The following is a 22,884-nucleotide window of genomic DNA, read 5'->3' on the forward strand; positions in this document are numbered from 1 at the left end:
AAGGATCACGGAGGACACATTTTAGGTCAACTCCCTCTTGGTTTACAATGCAAGGGAATGGAGATCCCCAACAGAAGTGATCGCTAAGGTCACAAGGCGTGAGCGTGACAAGCTGCACTCTCGGGAACCAAGACTCAGTTTCTTTTTTCCTGTGCAGCCTCCTGGGGAGGTGGGGGAGGGGCTGCCGCCGCCGGGGCCCTGGCGTTCCGGGGCGGTCCCTGGCGGCCGTGCATTCCACAACCACCCGAGCACGGCGAGCCGGGTGCCGAGCTGCGCGTGCCGGCCACTCCTGCGCGCTCCCGCCTGCCCGCGGCTCCGAGCTACCCGGCACGTTGACGGCCGAGGTCCGAGGGCCAGGGGTCGCATCCCGCTGCTGGAGCCCGCCGTCCCCAGGACATCTAGAGAAGCATTCCAGCTGCCTCTGCCCCAGGAACTTTTCGCAGACCTGGCACGATCCAGCAGCGGCGGTGGCCGCGGGTTTTCAAAGCAGCTGCGCGGATCTCGGGTGAGTGGGGTCATCGGGTGCCATTCGTCGGCTCCGGCTCTCGTGCTGCCTCTACCCAAGTGCCCCTCCCAACTGCCTTCATTTTATCTCCTTTTCCCCCATTTCTCCCTCTTCACCACTTCTGCTTTTTCTTATCTCCTTTTGTCCGCCCTTAAGTTCCAGCGACCTTTATTGGCGCTCGATCTTGGGCCTCCCCAGAGGCCGGAGCTCGTATGGGTGGGCTCCAGCCCTCCGGGAGGCAAGTCTGTTCTGCATTTCCCTGCCCCTGCCTGTGGTCGCGGGAGGGAAGGGGGAAGCGCGCCCCGTCCTTGAGCAGGTTCTGCTCTCTCTTTGCTCTCCAGGCGCGGCGGCGGAGCTCGGCTCCCGGCCTTAGCGCACCCGCTGTGGGCGCTGCGCTGGCAGTTTGGGTCTTTGCACCCTCCAGAGCAGCAGGCTCTCTGTCTTACTTTTCTCAGAGCCCTGCGTGGAAGGCGCCCGGAGTTGGGAGTCAGGGGTGATGGGCTCCAGCCGTGGTTGGTTACTAGCAGTTCTCTGTCTGTGAAATGGAGAAAATACCCTTTGCATTCCGGTGAAATGGAAAAAATACCCTTTGCATTCCGATCAAATGAGAAAGGGAAAGTTCAAAGTATCTTGGAGACAAAGAAGCCTTCCTCCCAAGCTCCCTCCTGCCTCTTTATTTAGGGGTTGTTTCGACTGCCAGTTCTCCCGCACCGCTCACCCCCCTTCCACAAATTCCTTGAGGGTAGGCTCTGTCTCTCATCCTCAGCACCTGGCACAGGACGCCCAATACTGCCTACTGAGTGAAAGAGAGATATAAATCTTAAAAACCTCATGCAACTGTTAAGGCTGCGTTTTGGATTGAGTGGGCAGGCAGGCTCTTACTCATGCAGGTCCACTTGTGTCTTCCTGACTCACTCGTTCTCGTCCTGTCACCCATTTATCTACAGATTCCCTCAAAGCTCTAGGCTGCAGCGGTGGGAGCCCCTCAGTCATTCGATCACGGAAGATTCCCTGATCATCTGCTAGGATCCGTGATCCCACTGTAGGGGATAAATAGTCCAGTCCATAATCCTGCAGGACTGTGAAGGCCTGAGTAGGGGTGGGGGTGAGGGGGTGAGATGGGAAGGACTGTTTCCCTGGGAGTCAGGAAACACTCTGAGTACCTTGAGGCGTTTCCATATCTAGACCTTGCCTTTGCCATCCCCGTAAAATAAGGGAGTGGAGGTGGAAGAGTTGGGTGTCTGTGGTTAAATGGGATGCGCTTTGGGGTTATATTCAGGCCACCCAGCAATCCTCTGAGCACATCTGAGACAGCCCAGCTGAGTTTCAGGACATCATGTACTTCTGTAGTAACACCCAAGAAAAGCCAAGGAGAAATGCTTCTCTGCTCTAGCCGAGACCTCGAGTTTCCAGCCATCTAGGGGTTATGAATCATGCCATGGGGGTTATAAGTCATGCTCTGTCAAATCTTCCAAACACTTGACCACTCAGAGCATCAGCACAGTGGGCTCCGCCACAAAAAAGGTCTGGGGATTTCCTGTTTCTGGCCCAGCCAGACAATCACTGGGCTGTGGTGAGGTGTTTGAGACAGAAAACCGATCAGATGCTCTGGGGGCTGAGTATGGCTGGGTCACATATTGGGCTCTGGGGTGTCAGACTAAGGGGACAATAAGAGGTAGGTACAACCTTAGATGCTTTCCCAGCCATATTCTGACCCTTCTTTTAAGAAGAGTACTTCTGCTTCTTCTCCATGAAAGCACTTCTGTTTCTTCTTCTATGTTTTAATAGAAACCCAGAAAATATTTCCAAGGACAGAGGATCTTTATCTTGACTGTCTTACACTGTCGCTATTGGCAGTGGTATCAAAGACAGGCACATGTCCTCCCACTCAGTTTATAAGAGTAAACACTAGTATTACCACACCCTGCTGACCTCTGCCTGGTTGGCCAGGTAAGCTGAATAATGTAACAATAATAATATTTGTTGTTGTTTAGTTGCTAAGTTGTGTCCGACTCTTTTGTGACCCCATGGAGTGTAGCCCGCCAGGCTCCTCTGTCCATGGGATTTCGCAGGCAAGAATACTGGAATGGGTTACCATTTCCTTCTCAGAGGATCTTCCTGACCCAGGGATCAAACATGCATCTCCTGCATTGGCAGCGGATTCTTTACCACTGAACCACCTGACATTTACTAAGTGCTTGCTATTAGCCAGGTATTATTCTAAGCATTTTATATGTATTAACTCATTTAGTCTTTCAGTTCAGTTCAGTTCAGTTCAGTTGCTCAGTCGTGTCCGACTCTTTGCGACCCCATGAATCGCAGCACGCCAGGCCTCCCTGTCCATCACCAACTCCCAGAGTTCACTCAGACTCACGTCCATCGAGTCAGTGATGCCATCCACCCATCTCATCCTCTGTCATCCCCTTCTCCTCCTGCCCCCAATCCCTCCCAGCATCAGTCTTTTCCAATGAGTCAACTCTTCGCATGAGGTGGCCAAAGTACTGCAGTTTCAGCTTTAGCATCATTCCTCCCAAAGAAATCCCAGGGCTGATCTCCTTCAGAATGGACTGGTTGGATCTCCTTGCAGTCCAAGGGACTCTCAAGAGTCTTCCTATGAAGTAGGGATCATCACTGCATCCATTTTATAGATGAGGAAACTGGGGTCCAGAGAGAGTAGCTTACACATATCACACAGGAAGTAAGTGGCAGAGCTGCAGTTTGAACCCAGGCAGTTTGGCTTTGGGGCCTATGCTCTGAAACTCATTGCAATTGAGGGGATCTAGGTTCAGATCTTGCCTCTGTCAATTACTTACAGGGTGACCTGGGGGAGTTAATTGAGAATTTGGCAGCCTCTTGACCAGTGAATCACGAGGCCCCCTAGTATCAGTTCATCTCGCTCATAGACAGTGAACCTCAACTGAGAGTGATGTACATCTGGTGTAAAGATTAAGAGTTAGGGAACCAGGAAGGGTAACAGGTCAGAATTATGACTTCTTGGCATATCAGAAAGCAGCAAAACAGATCCAGTGACTAAACTGTGTACTTCAAACTGCTTAGTTGTGTGCACATACAGCTTCATTATTTTGGTGATTTGGGTCCTGGTAGGCTGATTGGGGCATGTGAATTGCTGATGACCCACTGCATAGGACAGGATAGGAAAAAAGATATGGAGGAGGGAGACAAAAAGACAGAGAAGACAGCTGGGCTCCCCGGATCAGTTACGATCAAGATGACACGTCTGGCACACACATCTCTCCCCCTAACTCCCTGCCTCAGGCTGACACTGATACTCAGGACTTTTCAACAGACCTCTATAGGGAGGGAAGATCCTTCTTAACTTGGTGCTCTGGCCTCTACTGAGGGACTGTGAAGCATCTGTCTAGCCCTCCCAGACTTCCCGCTTCCTTCTTCTTGGTCAGAGAAGTAACAAGGGGGCAAAACAGGAGACTTTTTTCTCTTTGAGTGCCCTGGTGGCACCTTAGGGGACATCTTGGGGCTGTTTAAAGATTCATCTTTTCCCTCACTCTTTTCTAGATTTTCTTGAATGGTTTTCAACCCAGCGCCATCCTGACTGGGGCAGGCCTCTAGGGGCAGCAGAGTCAGCCTTTGAGAGCTGGCCCGTTAGAGGTCACCTTGTCCATCCTCCCCTATTGACCTATGGGAAACTGAAGCTCAGTTTGAAAGAGGAAAATACTCAGGATTGCACCCTGCATTCATTTTCTAGCTGTAATAAATCACTACAAATTTAGTGGCTTCAAATATATTGTAATACAGTTCTAGCAATCATAGGTCTAGTATGGATCTCCTTAGAGTAAATCAAGGCATCATCAGCTTGCGTTTCTCTCTGGAGCTTTGAGGGGACTTGGTCCCCTGCTTATTTGAGTTGTTGGTAGAAGTCAGTTCTGTGGTTGTAAGCTTGCTGGCTGCAAGCTGAGGGGCATTCCCTGCTTCTCAGGCCACTGGATTCCTTGGCTCATAGCCCCCTTTCTCCATCTTCAAAATAAGCAACAGTGAGTCAGATCCTTTTCCTATCATATTTCTCCCACTCTTCTGCCTTCCTTTTCACTTATAAGGATTCATGTGAGTAGATTGGGTTCACCTAGATAATGAGGCTAATCTCCCCATCTCAAAGTCCTTAACTTTAGTCACATCTGTAAAGTCCCTTTGCCTGTTCTCTTGGCTCCTCCCTCTGAGTCACGCTTCCTTGTTCATATTCAAGGTTTTGAGGACCAGGACGTGCACCTCTCTGTGGGGTCGTCTTTCTGTCTACCATATACAGTGAGGCCCACTTTAGGAGAGTGGCTTGTTCTGGATCACACATCTTGGCAGGAGATTTCCACCACTGTGGTGCACTTGCAGCTCTATCAATGACACCCCTCTTCCCCCCAGCCCCCCACCAGTCCACCTCACGGAGAGTCTCCTTTGTCAGCCCAGCAGCAGCAGGCACTTAGTGGCAAATAGCAGTGATGGACGGTGGAGGCTTAAACAGGATACTGTGGATTTGGGCCTGGGTTTCTCCTCTGCTGGCTCCCTGCTGATTTCTAAGACTCTGTGATTGGCTGGGTCAGATGGTATGTGCAGTCGTGAATAGCTCTGGCTTGATTTCTGAAGTCTTTGAACTATCTTGGGGTTTTTCCATTTTTCCAGCCACAGAAGAGCAGATAGAAACTCAGGCAGGGAATAAGTCTTTATACTGTTAAGAATTTTGAAGGCGATAGAAGCCAATTGGGGTAAAATGAGAACAGAGTTCTCCCCAGAGACCTGGGGTCATTGGAGAAAGTCCTCTGGTTTGATTTGTTTCACATTTTTGATACTTGTGTGTCCTGCCCATTCCTTCCTCTGGCCCCTTTCTTTGGAACAAAGGTCCCTGGTGAAAGGGACTCCTTGCTGAGTTGGGAAATGCTTGAGGCTAACTGTAACACTGTTTCCAAGAGTAAATATGAGGCTGGGATGGCCATTTCACACTGGACTTGGCATGAGGAATCCCCTCCCCTTTTATCAGCCTCCCTGTCGTCTTAAAAGAACAGTGAGAGAAAACTCCATATTCTGGGCAGCAAGCCCCCAACCCCTACACCTACAGCAATGCCCAGCCCCTGAGCTCAAGGAATTGAAACTTGAATTTGAACCATCAGCCCAAGCAAGTCGGGAAGAGGGAAGTCTAGAGGACATTACTCGGAAAGGCCAGTGCTAGTTCGTCTAGTACATAGAGGGTGAACTGGGAAAGAAAGAGGCCCCATAATCCTTTGGGAATGTACAGAGATCAAATCAGAGGGTGTCATTTTATTTAAAAGATAATGTTCTGACTTTAAGGTTATTGAACAGGGGTAAGCATCCTTTCTGGATCTCCCCGACTAAGTTCCAGGAGTTAAGTCAAATCTAATGTTCCCCAGCCTGTCCATATTCATTTCTTTGTCAGTCTTATATTCATTGGACACTTACTGTGTGCTAGGGCCTGTGATGGGTGCTGAGGGAACAGCAGTGAAGGAGAGACTTCTCTCTTCTTTGTATTTGCTTCTTCTCTCTTTGTGTTTGCATTTGAGTCAGCAAAGATGGCCAATAAAAACAAACAAGCAAACAGGCTAATCTGAGGCTGTGAAAAATGTGTTCAGAAAATAAAACAAGGTATGAGACAGAGAATGGCTGGTGGATGAAGGTGGTAATTTAATAGAGAGGGTCTGGAAAGGCTTTTTCAAAGACGTAACGTTTAAAAGTTGAGGTCATGGTCATTGAGACGCTGCATGTTGAAGGGAAGATCTAAGATGATCCAGTGCATTCTAGGAAGAGCGAACAGCAAACAAAAAGGTCTTGAAATGGGACCAGCCCTTGGGATATAAGTCACTGGGTAGCCCAGCTACTAGGTGGCCAGTGGGATCCCTTCTTGGTACTTGAGTTGCCCTCTCTGTCTGGCCTAAATGCTTCACTCTTTTCTGACAATCTCACCAGCTCTTTCTGAGGGTGGAGCCTCAGGAAGAGGTGCTGTGAACCAGGCCATGCATAAACCCCCTAGTCCACTGCCTGTGAGCCATCACCTTGTTCACATTCTGCAAGATGCTTCAAGAGATTCCTGCAGCTTCAGTGACTCAGAGCTGGTTCTAGCGGCCTCCTCTGTGGCCTCCGTGTCTAGTGGAAAGGAAACACCAGCACTTGGTGCTCAGTCAGAGCTGTGGAATAAGTCCACACCTTCAGGAAGTCACCTGCCTCTATCTGCCTTTTCTCCCACTGTGGCATAATTAAGCTTGAAGCAGCAGGAAGTCACTTCTTTTATTGTGTTCTTCCTTGGAAAACTCCTTGGTGGTAAAACCGGTTGGATAGCCATTGGCAGTCGCTCAAAAGTTCACTGTTAGCTGCAGTTCAGATGTGGAGAGTGTGCATTTCCGGTGGAAAGTTAAAGATGGGAAGACATCAAAGGCTGTTTGTTTATGAAACTATCACTGCAGTTTCTTGATCAGACACAGAGCAGTCATGGTGCCTAAACTAAGTGGTAGGGGCCATTGAACTTTGTGTGACTTTACGAGCTGTGGTCACAGGCTCAGTTTAACATTCACAAAGCCCTTACTGGCGGCTCAGACAGTAAAGAATCTGCCTACAATGGGGGAGACCTGGGTTCGATCCCTGGGTCGGGAAGATCCCCTGGAGGAGGACATGGCAACCCACTCCAGTGTTCTTGCCTGGAGAACCCCATGGACAGAGGAGCCTGGCAGGCTACAGTATACGGGGTCGCAAAGAGTCAGACGCGACTGAGCGACTAAGCACACACACACTACTGTGTACCAGGCACTGTCCAAGTAAGTGCTTTGTACGCATTAGCTCATTCAACTTCCATGGCATCCCCATGAAGAAGTTACTATTATTAGTTAATATTATTCCCATTTTTACAAGCGAGACTGGAGCTTTTAAAGGTTAGGTTTCCTGCCAAAGCCAGTAGCACTACATATGCTCCCAATATACCGAGTAACTCATCAGCTCTGGGCTTTGTTGATGATGCTTTTCTACTAATCCTGCCTTTCTCCTTGTTTCTTTCTTTTGAACTCCTACATATCTTCATAGTCCATATCAAAAACCCCCCTTTTGGGTGAAGTCTTCTATTTTACATAGACAAAAACAAAGGCATGAGAATTAATATTTTTTGAGCATCTGTTATTTTCTAAGACTCCATACGTATTATCTCCTATTATCCTCACAATAGGATGTTGCAGGGCAATGCTTCTAATGTCCTTATTTGGAAGATGAGAAGACCAAGGTTTAGAGATTTTAAATAACTAGCCCAAAGTCACATTTTTATGGGTGAAAAACAGAATTCAAATCAAATACTCTTTCTGCTTTTTTTCCTGTTTGGAGATGGCATATGGTTTTTACCTTCAGTCCACTTCTCTGCCTTTTATTGCAATTTGTGATTGTAATTAATGTCTTTTCCTCCAGAAGAGTGTGAGCTTCTTAAGGAAAAACGCTGTATTTATCTCCACACCCACTCTCCAGTGTTAATCACAGTGCCATGAATGTTTATTGAATTAGACTGAATTGCTACTCTACTAGTTTCATACTTGGACTGGAAAAATAGGTCAGATTAACCAATGCTGCTGCTGGTTGATTAAAAAAACATCATTAATATGGATTAAGCATCTATCAGCTTCTGTAGCATCTCAGATGGTAAATAATCTGCCTGCAAGGCAGGAGATTCGGGTTTGATTACTGGGTCGGGAAGATCCCCTGGAGAAGGGAATGGCAACCCACTCCAGTATCCTTGCCTGGAAAATTCCGTGGACAGAGGAACTTGGCAGGCTACAGTCCATGGGACTGCAAAGAGTCAGACATGACTGAGCAACTAACACTTTTACTTTTAAGCATCTATCATCTTTGTTGATAAAACGAAGTGCAGTCCAAGTTAGGGATATTACCAAACTCTAGCCAAAGTGGGTGAATATTTGCTTAGGCCAGAGAGTCCCTATGGTCAGGGATTATTAATCAAAGGATGAACATTTTGTAGAGTGCTTACTGTTTGTCAGAATACTGCTAAGTACTATATGCAATTATCTCATGGAATTCTCCTTAACCCTATAAGGCAGACTACTTTCCCATTTTTGTTTTCAGCTGAGTAAATGGAATCATTAGGAAGTTTAAGTAACTTATTCCAGGCAGATCAGCTAGAAAGTGGTAAATCTCTTGGATTTAAAACAGCCACATTTAAATCCAAGCCAACTGGCCTCCTAGTCTGGCCTTTTAACACTACTCTGTAGCCTGAGTGTTTCAGAAATATTTCCCTGCTGTTTCCAAGTGTTCTTTATACTTCTAAGAACTTCCGTCACCTTACCAGATTACAGTAGTTTGAGAATTTGTTGATTTAAGAAATGTTTATTCAGTACCTATACCACTGAGTAGAGAGGAAAGGCATTCTGTGAGGAGAACTGTGCTGGGTAAAATCAATGCTGGGGAAGAACTGGAATCCAGGCAAAGCCCACTCCTCTCCCAGTTTTCAACTTTTATGCATGTTGGCTTTCCCCTCCAGTTTGGTGAAATCTCTTATTACAAGTAGGATTCTGGTGTCTCCCTGTCTTCTCTGATGTTCTTACCCATGGTGAGGAGTAAATAAGTTACAAGGTTTAGCGTTACCTTCTTCACTGGGTTGATTTGCATTTGGACCTTAAGTCAAAGAGATGAAACACAAAGGGTGGAATTATATCCGTGAGTGATTCTGACAGGACCCTGCTTTGCTTTTTAGGGGTGTGTCTGTGTGTTCCTGGAAAAACCACCCACCTCACTGCCTCACCTTTGAGGAAGTTGCTGAGGACTCTGAGCCCAAAGTTTCCCCTAGGGGTTTACACAGTAAAAAGGTATAGTCAAGAAGCCCACGGAAAACAGTATGGAGGTTTCTCAGAAAACTAAAAATAGAATTACTATATGTTTAGCAGTCCCACTCCTGGGCATATATCTGGACAAAACTTTAATCCAAAATGATACATGCACCCCTGTGTTCATAGCAGTACTATTCACAATAGCTAAGACATGGAAACAACCTCAGTGTCCATTGACAGATGAGTGGGTAAAGATGTGGTGAGTGAAGTGTGAAAGTTGCTCAGTCATGTCTGACTCTTTGTGACCCCATGGACTATGGAATTCTCCAGGCCAGAATACTGGAGTGGATAGCCTTTCCCTTCTCCAGGGGATCTTCCCAACCCAGGGATTGAACCCAGGTCTCCCTCACTGCAAGCAGATTCTTTACCAGCTGAGCCACAAGAGAAGCCCTAAGACATAGTACATATATACAATGGAATACTACTCAGCCATAAAAAAGAATGAAATAATGCCATTTGCAGCAACATAGATGCAACTAGAGATTATCATACGAAGTGAAGTAATTCAGAAAGAGAAAGACAAATACCATATCATATCACTTATATGTGGAATTTAAAATATGACGCAAATGAACCTACCTGTGAAATACAAACAGACCACAAACACAGAGATCAGACTTGTGGTTGCCAATGGGGAGGAAGTTGGGGGAGGGATGGAGTGGGAGGTTGGGGTTAGCAGATGTAAGCTATTGTGTATAGAATGGATAAACACCAAGGTCCTACTGTGTAGCACAGAGAACTATATTCACTATCCTATGATAAAACATAATAGAAAAGAATATGAGAAAGAATATATAGGTATAACTTGAATCACTTTGCTATACAGCAGGAATTAACACAACATTGTGAATCAACTATACTTCAATAAAAAACAAGGAAGGCTGGCTGGCTCTCATTCTTTCTATTAGTTTATTCTCTATCACTGCTTACTCCAACCTGATGCCCCACTGCCTTCTCCTGACTCCCATCTGAAATAGGATAGTGATGGAGATGAAAAAGAGCACTGCAAATCTGGAGGCCTGAGTTGTCCCCTGAGTCTTGCCATTAAATTGCTTTGATGACCTTGGGTAAGTCACGCCCTTCATCTGTAAAATGGAAGGTAGACTAAAGTAGATAGTGTCTAAATCCTATGTAGATTTCTAGAATATCATTGGTGTGTAGAAGTTTCATCTCCAGAGAACAAACCCAGTAGGATGTAATATTGCTGTATTCATTTTCTATTACTGCCATCACAAATTACCACATTTTAGTGGCTTAAAACATACATATACAATCTTAGTTTCCTTGAGTCAGGAGTCCAAATACAGTTTAGCTGGGTCCTTACAGAAATGCAGTCAAGATGTCAGCCAGGCTGCCCTGTCATCTGGGGGACCCAATAGGGAAGAATCTGCCCACCAGCTCTTTCAGGTTATTGGTAGATTTGTTTCTTGCACCTCAAGGCCAGCAGAAAAGTATCATTGACCTAGGGAAGCTTTCAGCCTTCTTTTAGACTTCCACCTTATTAAGTCAGACCCACCCAACGTAATCTTTCTGATTACTTTAAAGGCAGCAGTTGTGGAGCCTTAACTACATCTGCAAAATCCCTTACCCTTGTTATGTGGCCTAACCTAATCACAGTGTAATTCCAGGGAACAGATTGTGGGAGCCATTTTAGGATTCTGCTTCCTGTCATTGTTTTACAGAAATAGCCTGTTTGGAGTTGTAACTGGAGCATATTCTTTCCTGAGTCAGGTCAAATGACTTAGCATATGGAATCAGTTCTAAAACTTACTTGTTCCTACACTAAAACTACCCTGCTTTGGACTTGCTTTTGGAACACAATATATTATGCTTCCCTTTATTCTTATATAATTATCCTCCAAGTTATTTTCTTCCAATACTGTTCATGAATATATAGCTATGCATTGTTGTTGTGTTAGTCACTCAGTCATGTCCAACTCTTTGCAACCCTGTGGGCTGTAGCCTGCCAGGCTCCTCTGTGTATGGGATTCTCCAGGCAAGAATATTGGAGTTGGTTGCCATTCCTTTCTCCAGGGGGGTCTTCCTGACCCAGGATTCAAACCCAGGTCTCCTGCAATGTAGACAGATTCTTTATCATCTGAGCTATTGAGGAGATAATTTAAATTTAACTTGTTACTTTTTCTATTTGAAATCATATATTGTAAAAAAATATTAATGTTAAGGAGTCATCTTTGTCCTTAGGTGATTCTTAAAATTATTTTGTTCCATCAATACGTGAGAGAGATGTATTGAACTCCCCCACCATAATTATAAATTTGTCTATTTCTTATAATTCTGAGATTAGGTATATAAAAATTAAAAATCATTGAATCTTCTGGTATCTCTAGTTATACTTTTTACTTAAATGTTTACTTTGTTCAATGGTAAAACAGCTCTACTAGCTTATTCATGACAGATGGTATTTCTTTTGTTTCCAATTACTTTCAATATTTCTGAACCCCTATATGTCTCTTGTAAAAGCTATTTATATGTTTATATACTCTGATAGTTTTTGTTAGTTTTGGTTTAAATCTATTATGTACTTTCTATTTGTCTCACATGTTCTATTCCCCTCCCCCACCCCCACCCCCCACCCACCCTTTCCCTTGTTTTCTCTGGAAATTATGTATCCATTTACTACTTTTAAATGGCTACCCTAGAGATTACACGGAGAAGGTAATGGCACCCCACTCCAGTACTCTTGCTTGGAAATCCTATGGACGGAGGAGCCTGGTAGGCTGCAGTCCATGGGGTCACGAAGAGTCAGGGTCACGAAGAGTCAGGGTCGCGAAGAGTCGGGGTTGCGAAGAGTTGGACACGACTGAGCAACTTCACTTTCACTTTTCACTTTCATGCATTGGAGAAGGAAATGGCAACCCACTCCAGTGTTCTTGCCTGGAGAATCCCAGGGATGGGGGAGCCTGGTGGGCTGCCGTCTATGGAGTTGCGCAGAGTCGGACACGATTGAAGCGACTTAGCAGCAGCAGCAGCAGCAGCAGCAGAGATTACAATAAACATCCTTAATTTCACAAAGTTCAGTGTTATTGGTTATTTTGCCCTTTCCCAGAAAATAAGAACACTTTGATTCTGTTTCTTCTCCTTATTATTATTGAATATTTAAATTTTCTATTTTATCTGAAATTTTGTTTCATCTTAATTCTCAGTTATTTTTGTTCACTTTAAAGAAATCATTGTTTTCTAGATTTCCATTGTTTCTGATGAGATGTTAGCTATCAGTCTAATTGGTTCCCACTTGAATATAATCTTTTTTTCTCTTTGTCTTTGATTTTCAGATTTACTATGATGCACCTAACTATGGATTTCACTTGATCTGACTAGAACTTTATAGTGCTTCTTGAGTTTGTGAATTCATATCTTTCATCAGCTTCGGAAAATTCTGCCATTTCTTACTGTAATGTTTTTTTCTCCCCCATTCTATCTTCTCTCTTTCTAGGACTCCAATTACATGAATGTTGTATTGTGTCACTGTTTCCTCTATACCCCTCACCCAGTTTATTTTTCATCCTTTTACTTCCCTGCATCATTATATTTTTTTCCTTCTGATCCTCCAGTTCACCACTTCTTTTTTCAGCTATGTTTCATCTGCTGTTAAGCCCATTCACTGAATTCTTATATTCAATTATTGTATTCTTCAGTTCTAGAATTTCTATTTGGCTCTTTTAAAAAAATCTGTTGTGTTCTTTTCTTATAGTTTTCAGTTCTCTGTCAAAATTCTCAATCTTGTTTTATTCTATCCTCAAACATATTAATCAAAGTTACTTAAAATGTGTGTGTCTCACAACTCCAATATCTGGAGCCCCTGTCAGTCTTTTTCTATTGTCTGTTGTTTCTGATGTTTCCATTCTAGTCGTTTTGTCTTTTTTCACTGCTACTTATTTTTAGTTATGATTGGACATTATATTTGAATAAAAGTTTGAATTGTGCTGTTATCTCCTCTACAGTGGATATGAGTTTGCTTCTGCCAGACACCTGGAGGTACTAGCAATCTAGAACAAGCTTAATTCAATTTCACGGACTGTGATGATTCAAAGCTGGGTTGCAGTCTTGGGGTTTAGTATACTTCTTGTTCACTCTTAGTACTAAGAGTGCTCTTTGAAGTCCAAACCCAGAACGCAAGGGTTTTACTCTCTCTGTCTTGGCTCCTGAGTCTTATACTCCTGAGTCTGTCAGAAACACTGTTAGTCTCCGTCCTTCACTAAAGGAGATGCTGCTGCAAATACTAGGCTTACCTCCCTGGATTCGTCTTCTCCCAGATCTTAGCCTGGTAATTCTTCATTAGTTTGCTATTTCTTAGTGCCTTTGAGCAGATTTTTTTTGGTCTAATTTTTCTAGTTGTCCTCAGGAAGAAAACAGGTCAAAATTATCTACCTTGACATTACCAGAAGTGAAAATCCTGATCTTTACAGATTCTGTCTCTTTTTCTTTTTTTTAATTGAGGTATAATTGGCATATAATGATATATCAATTTCAGGTGTACAACATAAGTGATTCACAATATGTATATGCCATAAAATAATCACAATAACTCGTTACCATCTGTAACCATACAAAGTTACAAAATATTTTTTGTGATGAGAACTTTTAAGTTTTATTCTCATCACTTTTCAAATATGCAATACAATATTCTTGACTATGGTTACCATGCTGCCTATTTTTTAATCAATTTTTTTTGTTGAGTTGTATGAGTTCTTTATATATTTTGATTATTGACCCCTTGTCAGATATATGCTTTGCAAATATCTTCTCCCATTTAATAGGTTGCCTTTTTATTTTGCTGATAGTGTCCTTTTCTGTGCAGAAACTTTTTAGTTTAATGTAGTCCCACTAATTTATCTTTACTTTTGTTGTTCTTGCCTTTGAAGTCAGATCCAAAGAATCCTTGCCAAGACCAACTCCTTGTCAAGGAGTTTACTGTCTATGCTTTCTTCTAGTTTTATGGTTTCGGTTCTTTAATCTGCTTTGAACTAATTTTTATATATGGTGTAAGATACTAGTCTTGATTATTTTGCATGTGGCTGTCTAATTTTCCCAATGCCATTTATAAAAGAGACTATCCTTTCCTTATTGTATATTCTTGCCCCCTTTGTAGTAAATTAATTGACTATATATGTGTGGGATTATTTCTGGGCTCTCTATTCTGTTCCAGTGATCTGTGTGTTCATTCTTATGCCACTGCTATTTTTGTGTGTGTGATTACTGTGATTTTGGGGCTTCCCTGGGGGCTCAGACAGTAAAGAATCTGCCTGCAATGCAGGAGACCCGTGTTTGATCCCTGGGAAGATCCACTAGAGAAGGAAATGGCACCCCTCTCCAGTATTCTTGCCTGGAGAATCGCATGGACAGAGGAGCCTGGTGGGCCCCAGGGGCCCTAGACAGAGTTACTAGTCCTGATAGTGCTCAACCAAAAACCATATTGCTCTATCAGAGAGGTGAAAGTTACTTGTGGGGGAAGGGAGTCTCACAGTTGAAAGGTAGACAGCACAGGTGAGACACTTTGAATTCAGTTATTCTAATACTTCTGACTTGTAGAAATTTTTAATTTATGAAATTTATATATATATATGTATAAGTATATATATATAGTTGGCACTAGAAGATTTGCCAGATGATAGAATTGACTGGAAGGATTATTATTATCTTGTAAACAAACTTTCAGTTGCTTAAGAAAAACAGTCCCAGAAGTAAAACTTGATGTTTCAGAATCAGGCAGCAGGGAACCTGCACTTTCCTTCCTAGTTTGGACCAAATAGACTACTACTTGTAGACGGGATGAATATTCTACCTTTGGAGAAAGTACAATGCTTTCCTCCTTTGAAGGAACTACAATTTTTTACTCTTTCACTTAGTCTTGTTAGTAGATACAAAATAGTCCTTTTCAGTTTCTTAACTTTTCCACTGAATTGTCTAGACTGCTTAAGTTTGTGGTCTAAAGTGGAGCCAGGGTGTCTCCAGGTCACAGGGCAGGTGGTGTAGGGCCTGGAAGACACCCATGATTGACAATGCAGTAGCTTCTTTGTCTGTTCAGGGTGACTTTAACATAGTCTTTTAGACAAACATTGAATATATGTTAAAGTTCATCTTTCATTAATGAGGTAAATAGCAGATAAAGTATGCCAGTTTGAGTTAACAAGAATTTAGGCCTGCCTGCTGTTCTGCCTCCCATGGTCATGAAAACATTGTATCATTAATCAATGATAAGGTTAAATTTATGACATGGTTTGTGCCATTTCCTCTGACATGACCTATTAATCGGAAATCACAAGTAATATATCTGCATAGCAAACAATGAGCTTGTTGATCTATAGTTACTCGTTAGATGTATCAAGAAACAGTTTTACATCCTCACAAGGCGCCAATCACCCAGATGCCAGAGGTCAAACAGAAGTCAGCTAGCAGCAGCTTAGCTGAGTTCTGCTTTTTCTCAAGTAAAGTTTTCTAGCATGCCATTAATAGTGCTGAACATATGGTTTGTGTAGTTACTATTTTGGGGAAAATTTTTTTTTCTTTCACAGTGGGGAGAGGTGGAAGTGACTGGAATCTCTGTTACGTGGGAGGGAACAGGTCATCAGAGAACACGTGGGAGTACTAAGAGGATTGAAACAGGGAGATGGAGCTCCCGGTGCCCTCTGACACTTGGCCACGTGTACGTCCAGCCTTAGAACCCTGGAACAGTGGCTCCAGAAGGGTCCTCAGAGAGCATTACAGCCTGTGGCTTTCAGTCTGTGTTTTGAGAAGCCCAAGGGGTCAAGGAGCAGCTAAAGAGTTCTGCTGTACCAAGTGAGCAGGCTAGCTGGGAAAAATTATGTTCATAGATTTTTTCAGTTACAAGAAAAAAAATGACTTCAATTTCATCATAAAATGTACATTTTGGTGTTACGGTTTAGTATTGCTTTTAGTTTGAATTGTATATATGAAGGGGGTGGGTGGGCACCCTAATGTCTAGGGTTTAATGTCTGCTCTAAGGATATTTATTCAGCTCTGCTGATGGGATAGGACCCCCAACCCACTCTCTGGGCCCGCCCCAGCAATCTAGAGCAGTTCCAATTTTATCTGTTTTTGTGTTTGGGTTTTAGACAATTTCATGTGTGAGAAAATAATAGTGGTATAGTCTAGAATACAGATTACAGACGGAGTTTCTTTTATTCATCTATTGGTTCTGATTTGTTTCAGTTAGGGTCAGTGATCTGATAAGATTTAGGTCTTTGAGTGATTATTCTGGAAGGGGGTGGGCTTGAAGTTGAGGGAAAACCTCAAGACCTCTGTTTTGCCACCTGGGAAACAAGGCTGATGCTAGCTTCAGTGGGTTTTGGTTGTGGATCAGCCTTGGAGCTCAAATTCCTGTAAATGACAGGTTTTCCTTATGAAAATCAGCCAGGGAGATTATGTGTTCCTGGCATCTGGAGTTCCAGAGACTGTTTGATGTTAATGGGTTTACTGGAAAGGGCTTTTGTGGGGTTCTTTTGGCCCAAGGCAAGCTAGCTATTGATGTAATCAGGAGACCACAATGGATGATTTCCCCCACCCGGTCTCTCTTCAACAGTGTGCTTCTCCTGTGACTCACGCTTCAGTACCTTAGACCTTGTTTCTGAAGCTGAGGCAGGGCCAGCCTGTGCCTCTTCCTCCAAGGCCTGATAATCCCCCTGCCTAATAATCCAGTGGCCTGGAGAGCCTTGCCAGAGGCTTCTCCTCCATCCTAGAGCTTGCCCACATCTGTCCAGACTGACTACAGAGTACAGAGGAATCAGTTTCCACAACATGGGGCTAGGAAGAGCTGTAGAAGCCATAGAGATCATCTTGTCCAGGGGTTTCCAAACCCAGCTGCACATTCCAGTCACCTGGGAAACATGGGGAACAAGGCCCCTCTGGAGTCTAATTCATCTGTAATGGGACCTTGAATCGACATTTTTTTAAACTGTCCTAAGGTGGTTTTCACTTAGCATGGTTTATGGCATTTAGCGACTTGGAACAATGCATGGTGTGTAGCAAACACTATATATTTGTTAAATAAATGAATGAAAATTGTTGCACGGTAGTCCATTATATGGATATACTCTACTATATATGGCTACTTCTGTTGGTGTTGGTCTCTAAAGCAAATGGTGCAGAAACAAACTTCCTGGTATGCGTGTCTTGGAGGCTGTACCTTGGGTATGGTAATCAGTAAACTTACTTAACGCAACCACAGTAGGCATGGAGCCAAAAAGCATTAAAAAGGAAAGGTAACTGATGCAAGTAGAAGCAGGAAATAGGACTGAAATTGGGAGTCTTGCCCAGGACCTTGAATCACAGAATTATAGACCTTTTAGACCTAGAAGGAGCCATAGATTGTTCTAGCCTGTGAATCATAAAGTTTGGGGACAACTGATTTACGTCGTTTAGATGCAAGTGAGGGAAACGAAACTGACACTGGCTTCAGCAAAACCAGAGCTTTCTTCACGTATATACCTGGGATGTCCTTTGCAGATGCTGTCGGATTGGCTGGGCTGGGGCGCTCACCTGAGGTTGTCAAGACTCCACTTCTCTTTCCATGTCTAGGACATGCTCTCACATGTGGGTGAGATAGCCCCATGCCCATCCTTTCCAGACTCACATCCTTTCAATTTAGCAGTCCCACTAGAAAGAATCATCTTTCTCAATAGTTTGTGCATAAAAGTCCCAGGAGGACTTTGGTTGACCTAGCCCGAGTTATTTGCCTATCCCTGAATAGAGGCTTTGGAGATTTGTAATGGCCAAGCTTAGGTCACAGTCTTTCCCTGTGCTCAGGTGCGTGCCTTAACTAAACCACACAGAAAAGGTAGGTTCTCCAGAAAAGAGGAGGTTCTGTTACCAGAAGAGGAGAAGGGGTGCAGGACCAAAAACAACGAATTTTCCACCTTACAGATGAGGGAACAGTCTGGTGGTATGATAGTTTAATAGTTCAACATGGAGGCTCTGGAGTCCTACCCATCTGGCTTTGTTTCCTTGGGCAAATTAACTACATCTACACCTTTTAAGGCTTTAGTGTCTTCATCTCTAAAGTGGAAATAACTGAAGATAAAGGCCAAGAAATAAAAAAAAGCACGATGATAATAGTCCCTACCTCAGAGGGTTGGTGGTTGAAGTAAGGACTGAGTGAGTTAATACACATAAAGTGCTTAGCCTAGGGCCTGGCATATAGGAAGCCCACAGTAAATGAGGCTGTTATTATTATTAATCAGGCAACATCAATAAGTACACAGCAGCTGGTAGGTGACCTACCTTCTGACTCCTAGGGCAGGTTTCTATCCAACTAGGGAGGCAGCGAGAAGGTACAGAACAGTGATTTGCTCTTTCCTGTTTGTTGCAGAGTGAAGCAGCATGGAAGCCACCAGCCAGATCCCCATGGAAGTTGTGCTCCCCAAGCACATCCTGGACATCTGGGTCATTGTCCTCATCATCCTGGCCACCATTGTCATCATGACCTCCTTGTTGCTGTGTCCGGCCACCGCAGTCATCATCTATCGCATGCGATCCCATCCCATCCTGAATGGGCCTGTCTGAGAACCTCCCAGGAGGGGTGGGTGAGGGATGAGGACAGTGTCCTGGCCCCCAGCATCTTCCCCTTTCCCAGAAAAGCAGCAGGGGGAACTTTGCAGCGTGGACTTTGGAGCTCAACATGTGAGGAGACCTGAGTTCTCGCTTTGATTCTGCCACTGGCCAGCGGTGTGAGTTTGGTCCAGGGACCTAATTCCATGAGTTCCAGGTTCTTATCTTCCAAACAGGGATCATGCTCCCTGCTGTCCTGCCTCATGGGGTTGTGAGAACCCATGACCTGGTGGAGGTTAAAGCTTGTTAGTGAGCAGATTCACAGGTGTTAACTGTTGGATGTTGATCAGCTTTGAGAAACCATAGACCCTTATTACTGATGAGAGCCTTCAAGGTGGTGAGGGAGACCCTGGGGCAGAGCAGCCTTGCCAGTGACCCTCAGATGAAATGAAGCAAAAGCACCTTGTCCTCGTTCCAAGAGACCAACAGCATGTGGCTCAATGTTTTCTTTGAGGTGCCACTCCCTGGAATTTTCTAATTTGGGAGGGAATTAAGTGTGGCAGGGGGAGGGAGATGGGTGGATCTTCCCAGGACACCAGAAGCTCTGCCCCCATGCAATCTGGAGGGGGCTCCACCATTTTTTGGCAATGACAAGGGATCTGGGGTGATGAACTTCATTTTGCGTTAGATTTGCAAAGCTTTGACACTCAAGAAGTGTTGGCAAATGCAGAATGGCTGAGTTCCCTGGCCAGCTTTCAGGATCTCAGCCCCCATCCCCTGTGAGGCCCTCTGCCCCAGCTCCTGCATAATACATACTCCCTTCATTCCCTCCCACCAACACTACAACCATTCCAAGGTATAGACTTATATTTCAAGAGATGTTCCCAGGAATTTGAAACTAACTCAAACAACACTGTTTATTTTTAATGCTATGACTTATATTTATAGGTATAAAGAGATTTCTGTACTACTCAAGCTTTTTGGCCAAAACCAGGAGCATCTGGAGATTGGTTAAATTATGTAAGAAGATAGCACAGGTTATCAGGATATTATTTTGTGAAAATGATGCTTTTACTTTGATCTGATTTCATTGATGTACACGATTTCCAATAAAGTGCTAGAATGTAGAATGAGCATGTCTGAAGTCTTTCTTTTTAAACAGCACCTGTTAAACTCAGGAAGAGGATTCCACAGAATTTATGGCCTTAGGGACAGGTTGAATGCTGGAACAGAAAGGGAAAGAGGACAATCAAATCGACTTCCAGGAGTCTAGCTCATGGGTGAGTAGTTGTGCTGTTTACACAAAGAAATGCAGGGAGAAGAACAGATTTTGGAAGTCAGATGATGAGTTTAGTACTGGGTTGAGTATGTTGAGTTTCAGGAGCTTGTGATATGCAGGTGGACCCTTTCAGGATACTACTGGAAACCTGGGAAAACTTCTATGGCTGGGATTATGTTTGGGGGGGGAGTATCTGTGTATGGTAGGTATGCTACACAGGGGGACAGGAACACCCAGGCAGAGTGCAGACTGGGAGAAGTGAGGCGCTAATGCAGTACTGGGAGGATGGTTAAGAGAGGAGGGGAAGGGGGGAGGCAAAGCAAAGAGACTGAAAGGTCATGTGATATGAACTGACTATGAGAAGGATGCACCGTACTTTGTAAGTGAAGGAAGGATGGGAGGTTAGGAAGCGGAGACGGTGGGAACAGACAATTCTTTTCAGGAATAGAATGTAGTGTAGAAGTAACAAAGGAAGGTTTAGGAGAAAATGGTCAAGGAGGGATAGACATATAAGATTCTGATTGGTTTGCTCAGTACCTATATTCCAACATGCCTTCCTGGGTGGCAGAGGCTGGAAAGTGAAAAACTATACTGAATGTGGAAAACTCCCATTTTCCTAACTAAACTTTAGCCAGAGATTCATACGTGAGTTGGTGATGGTGGTTTAGTTGCTAAGTTGCGTCCGACTTTTTGTGGTCCCGTGGACTGTAGCCCACCGGGCTTCTCTGTCCGTGAGATTTTCTAGGCACAAATACTGGAGTGGGTTGCCATTTCCTTCTCCAGGGGGTCTTCCTGACCCAGGATTGAACCTGTGTCTCCTGCATTGCAGGCAGTCTTTACCTGCTGAGCCACTGGGGAGCTAAATGAGGGAGGGAGGTTGGCTATCAGGCTGTGTTCACCCATCTGAGGCTGGCACTTTGTAGCCTCGGCTACAGAGGCAGCCAATGGGTGTGTGTACCCCATGCCACGTGGTGTGTTCACTCAGTCATGTCCAACTCTTTGTGACACCAGGGACTGTAGCCTACCAGGCTCCTCTGACCATGGGATTTCCCAGGCAAGGATACTGGAGTGGGTTGCCATTTCCACATGCCCACAAGAGCTCTTTTTTTTCTTTTTAATGGATTTTTTTTTTATTTTTTGACCATGCAGCATGAGGTTCTTAGTTCCCCAACCAGGGATAGAAACGGTGCAGAGTCTTAACCGCTGGAGGCATTCGTGGTGCTGATGTGAATCCAATAAGAAGCACTGGACTGGGAAATTTCTGGGTATGGGCCCGAAGCTGTGTGTGCTGCCCAGCCTTCCTGAGTCATATTCCTGGTCTGTATACTGGAGGGTATCTGAGTGAAGTAATTCAGAAAGAGAAAAATAAATATCATATATATCCATATATGTGGAATCTAGAAAAATGTTGTAGATGATCTTATTTGCAAAGGAGAAATAGACACAAATGTAGAGATCAAACATATGGACACCAAGGGGAAAGAGGGGTAGGATGAATTGGGAGATTGGATTGACATATATACACTACCGATACCACATACAAAATAGATAACTAATGAGAACCTACTGCGTCACACTGGGAGTTCTACTCAATGCTCGGTGGTGACCTAAATGGAAAGGACATCTGAAAAAGCAGGGGCATATATATACGTATATTTGATTCATTTTGCTGTTCTGTAGAAACTAACACAACATTGTAAAGCAACTATACTCCAATAAAATTTAATTGAAACAAACAAAAAAAAGTGGATGGTATCAGAGTTAAATGAGAAAAACCCTCCAACAGTTTTAGGTTGTCTGAACGTGAAGACTTTTAGGCAGTCCACCAGATGGCAATACAGCTCTTTTTTCCATGTGGAGCAGTCAGCTCACAGAAGTTTCCAGTCAATCCTATCATGTTTCTAGCAGCTCAAAAGTTTATTTTACATTTCTGCTTTCAGAGACTCTGGATGTAAATAACATACGGAGCATCCAATCCAGCCTCCCCTGAAATGAAGGAATTCCCTTATTAACAATACAGTTGCCAGCTGCTGCCTATCTGGTATTTCTCTGTGTGGCCCTGGGCTTCCCTGGTGACTCAAGATGGTAAAGAATCCACCTGCATTGTAGGAGACCTGGGTTCAAACCCCAGGTTGGGAAGATCCCTGGGAAGAGGGCATGGCGACCCTCTTCAGAATTGTTGCCTGGAGGATCCCCATGGACAGAGGAGCCTGGCAGGCCACAGTCCCCGGGGTCGCAAAAATCGGACATGACTGAGCGACTGACTATACACACACACGTGTGGCCCTAGGCCACCTGCGTCAGGATCACCCAGGAGCATTTGCTTACACATGCAGCCCCCAGGACCCTGCTTCACACTCACTGAGAGTCCCTGGGAGAGGGTCTTGGTGTCTGCTTTGTAAAAACAACCTCCCTGGGTGATCAGAGAGCAGGTTAAAATTGGAGAACCGTGTGCCAGGGAAAAGGAATCATTTTCTTGCTGAAACTACTCCTGTTAGAATTCTTCCTTTCAGTGAGTGAGGAGGGGACCCAGGGGAACCAGCTTGACCCTCTTGGGGCCACCCTGAAGAGATAAATTTATTTTCCTTGTGACAGTGCCTGAACATTTTGAAGATAGCTCTCATGACTTATCTCATCCCATCATCTCTGAGTGGAAAATTCACATTTTGCATTAGGCGTTGGCTGTCTTCCTCTTTCCCTCCCTTTCTAGGAGTCAGTATAGCAGG

At 44.3% G+C, this 22,884-nt stretch overlaps 1 protein-coding gene across 1 annotated transcript; it reads left to right on the top strand.

Annotated features, from left to right (window-relative positions):
- The first annotated feature begins 415 nt into the window (after positions 1 to 415).
- On the top strand, positions 416 to 20,006 carry SMIM3 (small integral membrane protein 3). Its single transcript, XM_069592466.1, has 2 exons — positions 416 to 505; positions 18,701 to 20,006. Exon 2 carries the CDS (start codon positions 18,712 to 18,714, stop codon positions 18,892 to 18,894), a length of 183 nt encoding a protein of 60 aa, XP_069448567.1. The 5' UTR covers positions 416 to 505; positions 18,701 to 18,711; the 3' UTR covers positions 18,895 to 20,006.
- The last annotated feature ends 2,878 nt before the right edge of the window (positions 20,007 to 22,884 follow it).

This window comes from Ovis canadensis, chromosome 5 (genome assembly GCF_042477335.2).
Source record: "Ovis canadensis isolate MfBH-ARS-UI-01 breed Bighorn chromosome 5, ARS-UI_OviCan_v2, whole genome shotgun sequence".
Taxonomy (NCBI): domain Eukaryota; kingdom Metazoa; phylum Chordata; class Mammalia; order Artiodactyla; family Bovidae; genus Ovis; species Ovis canadensis.

Coding starts and splice junctions, on each gene's coding strand:
- SMIM3 (XM_069592466.1), top strand. CDS start 18,712: ATGGAAGCCACCAGCCAGATCCCCATGGAAGTTGTGCTCCCCAAGCAC.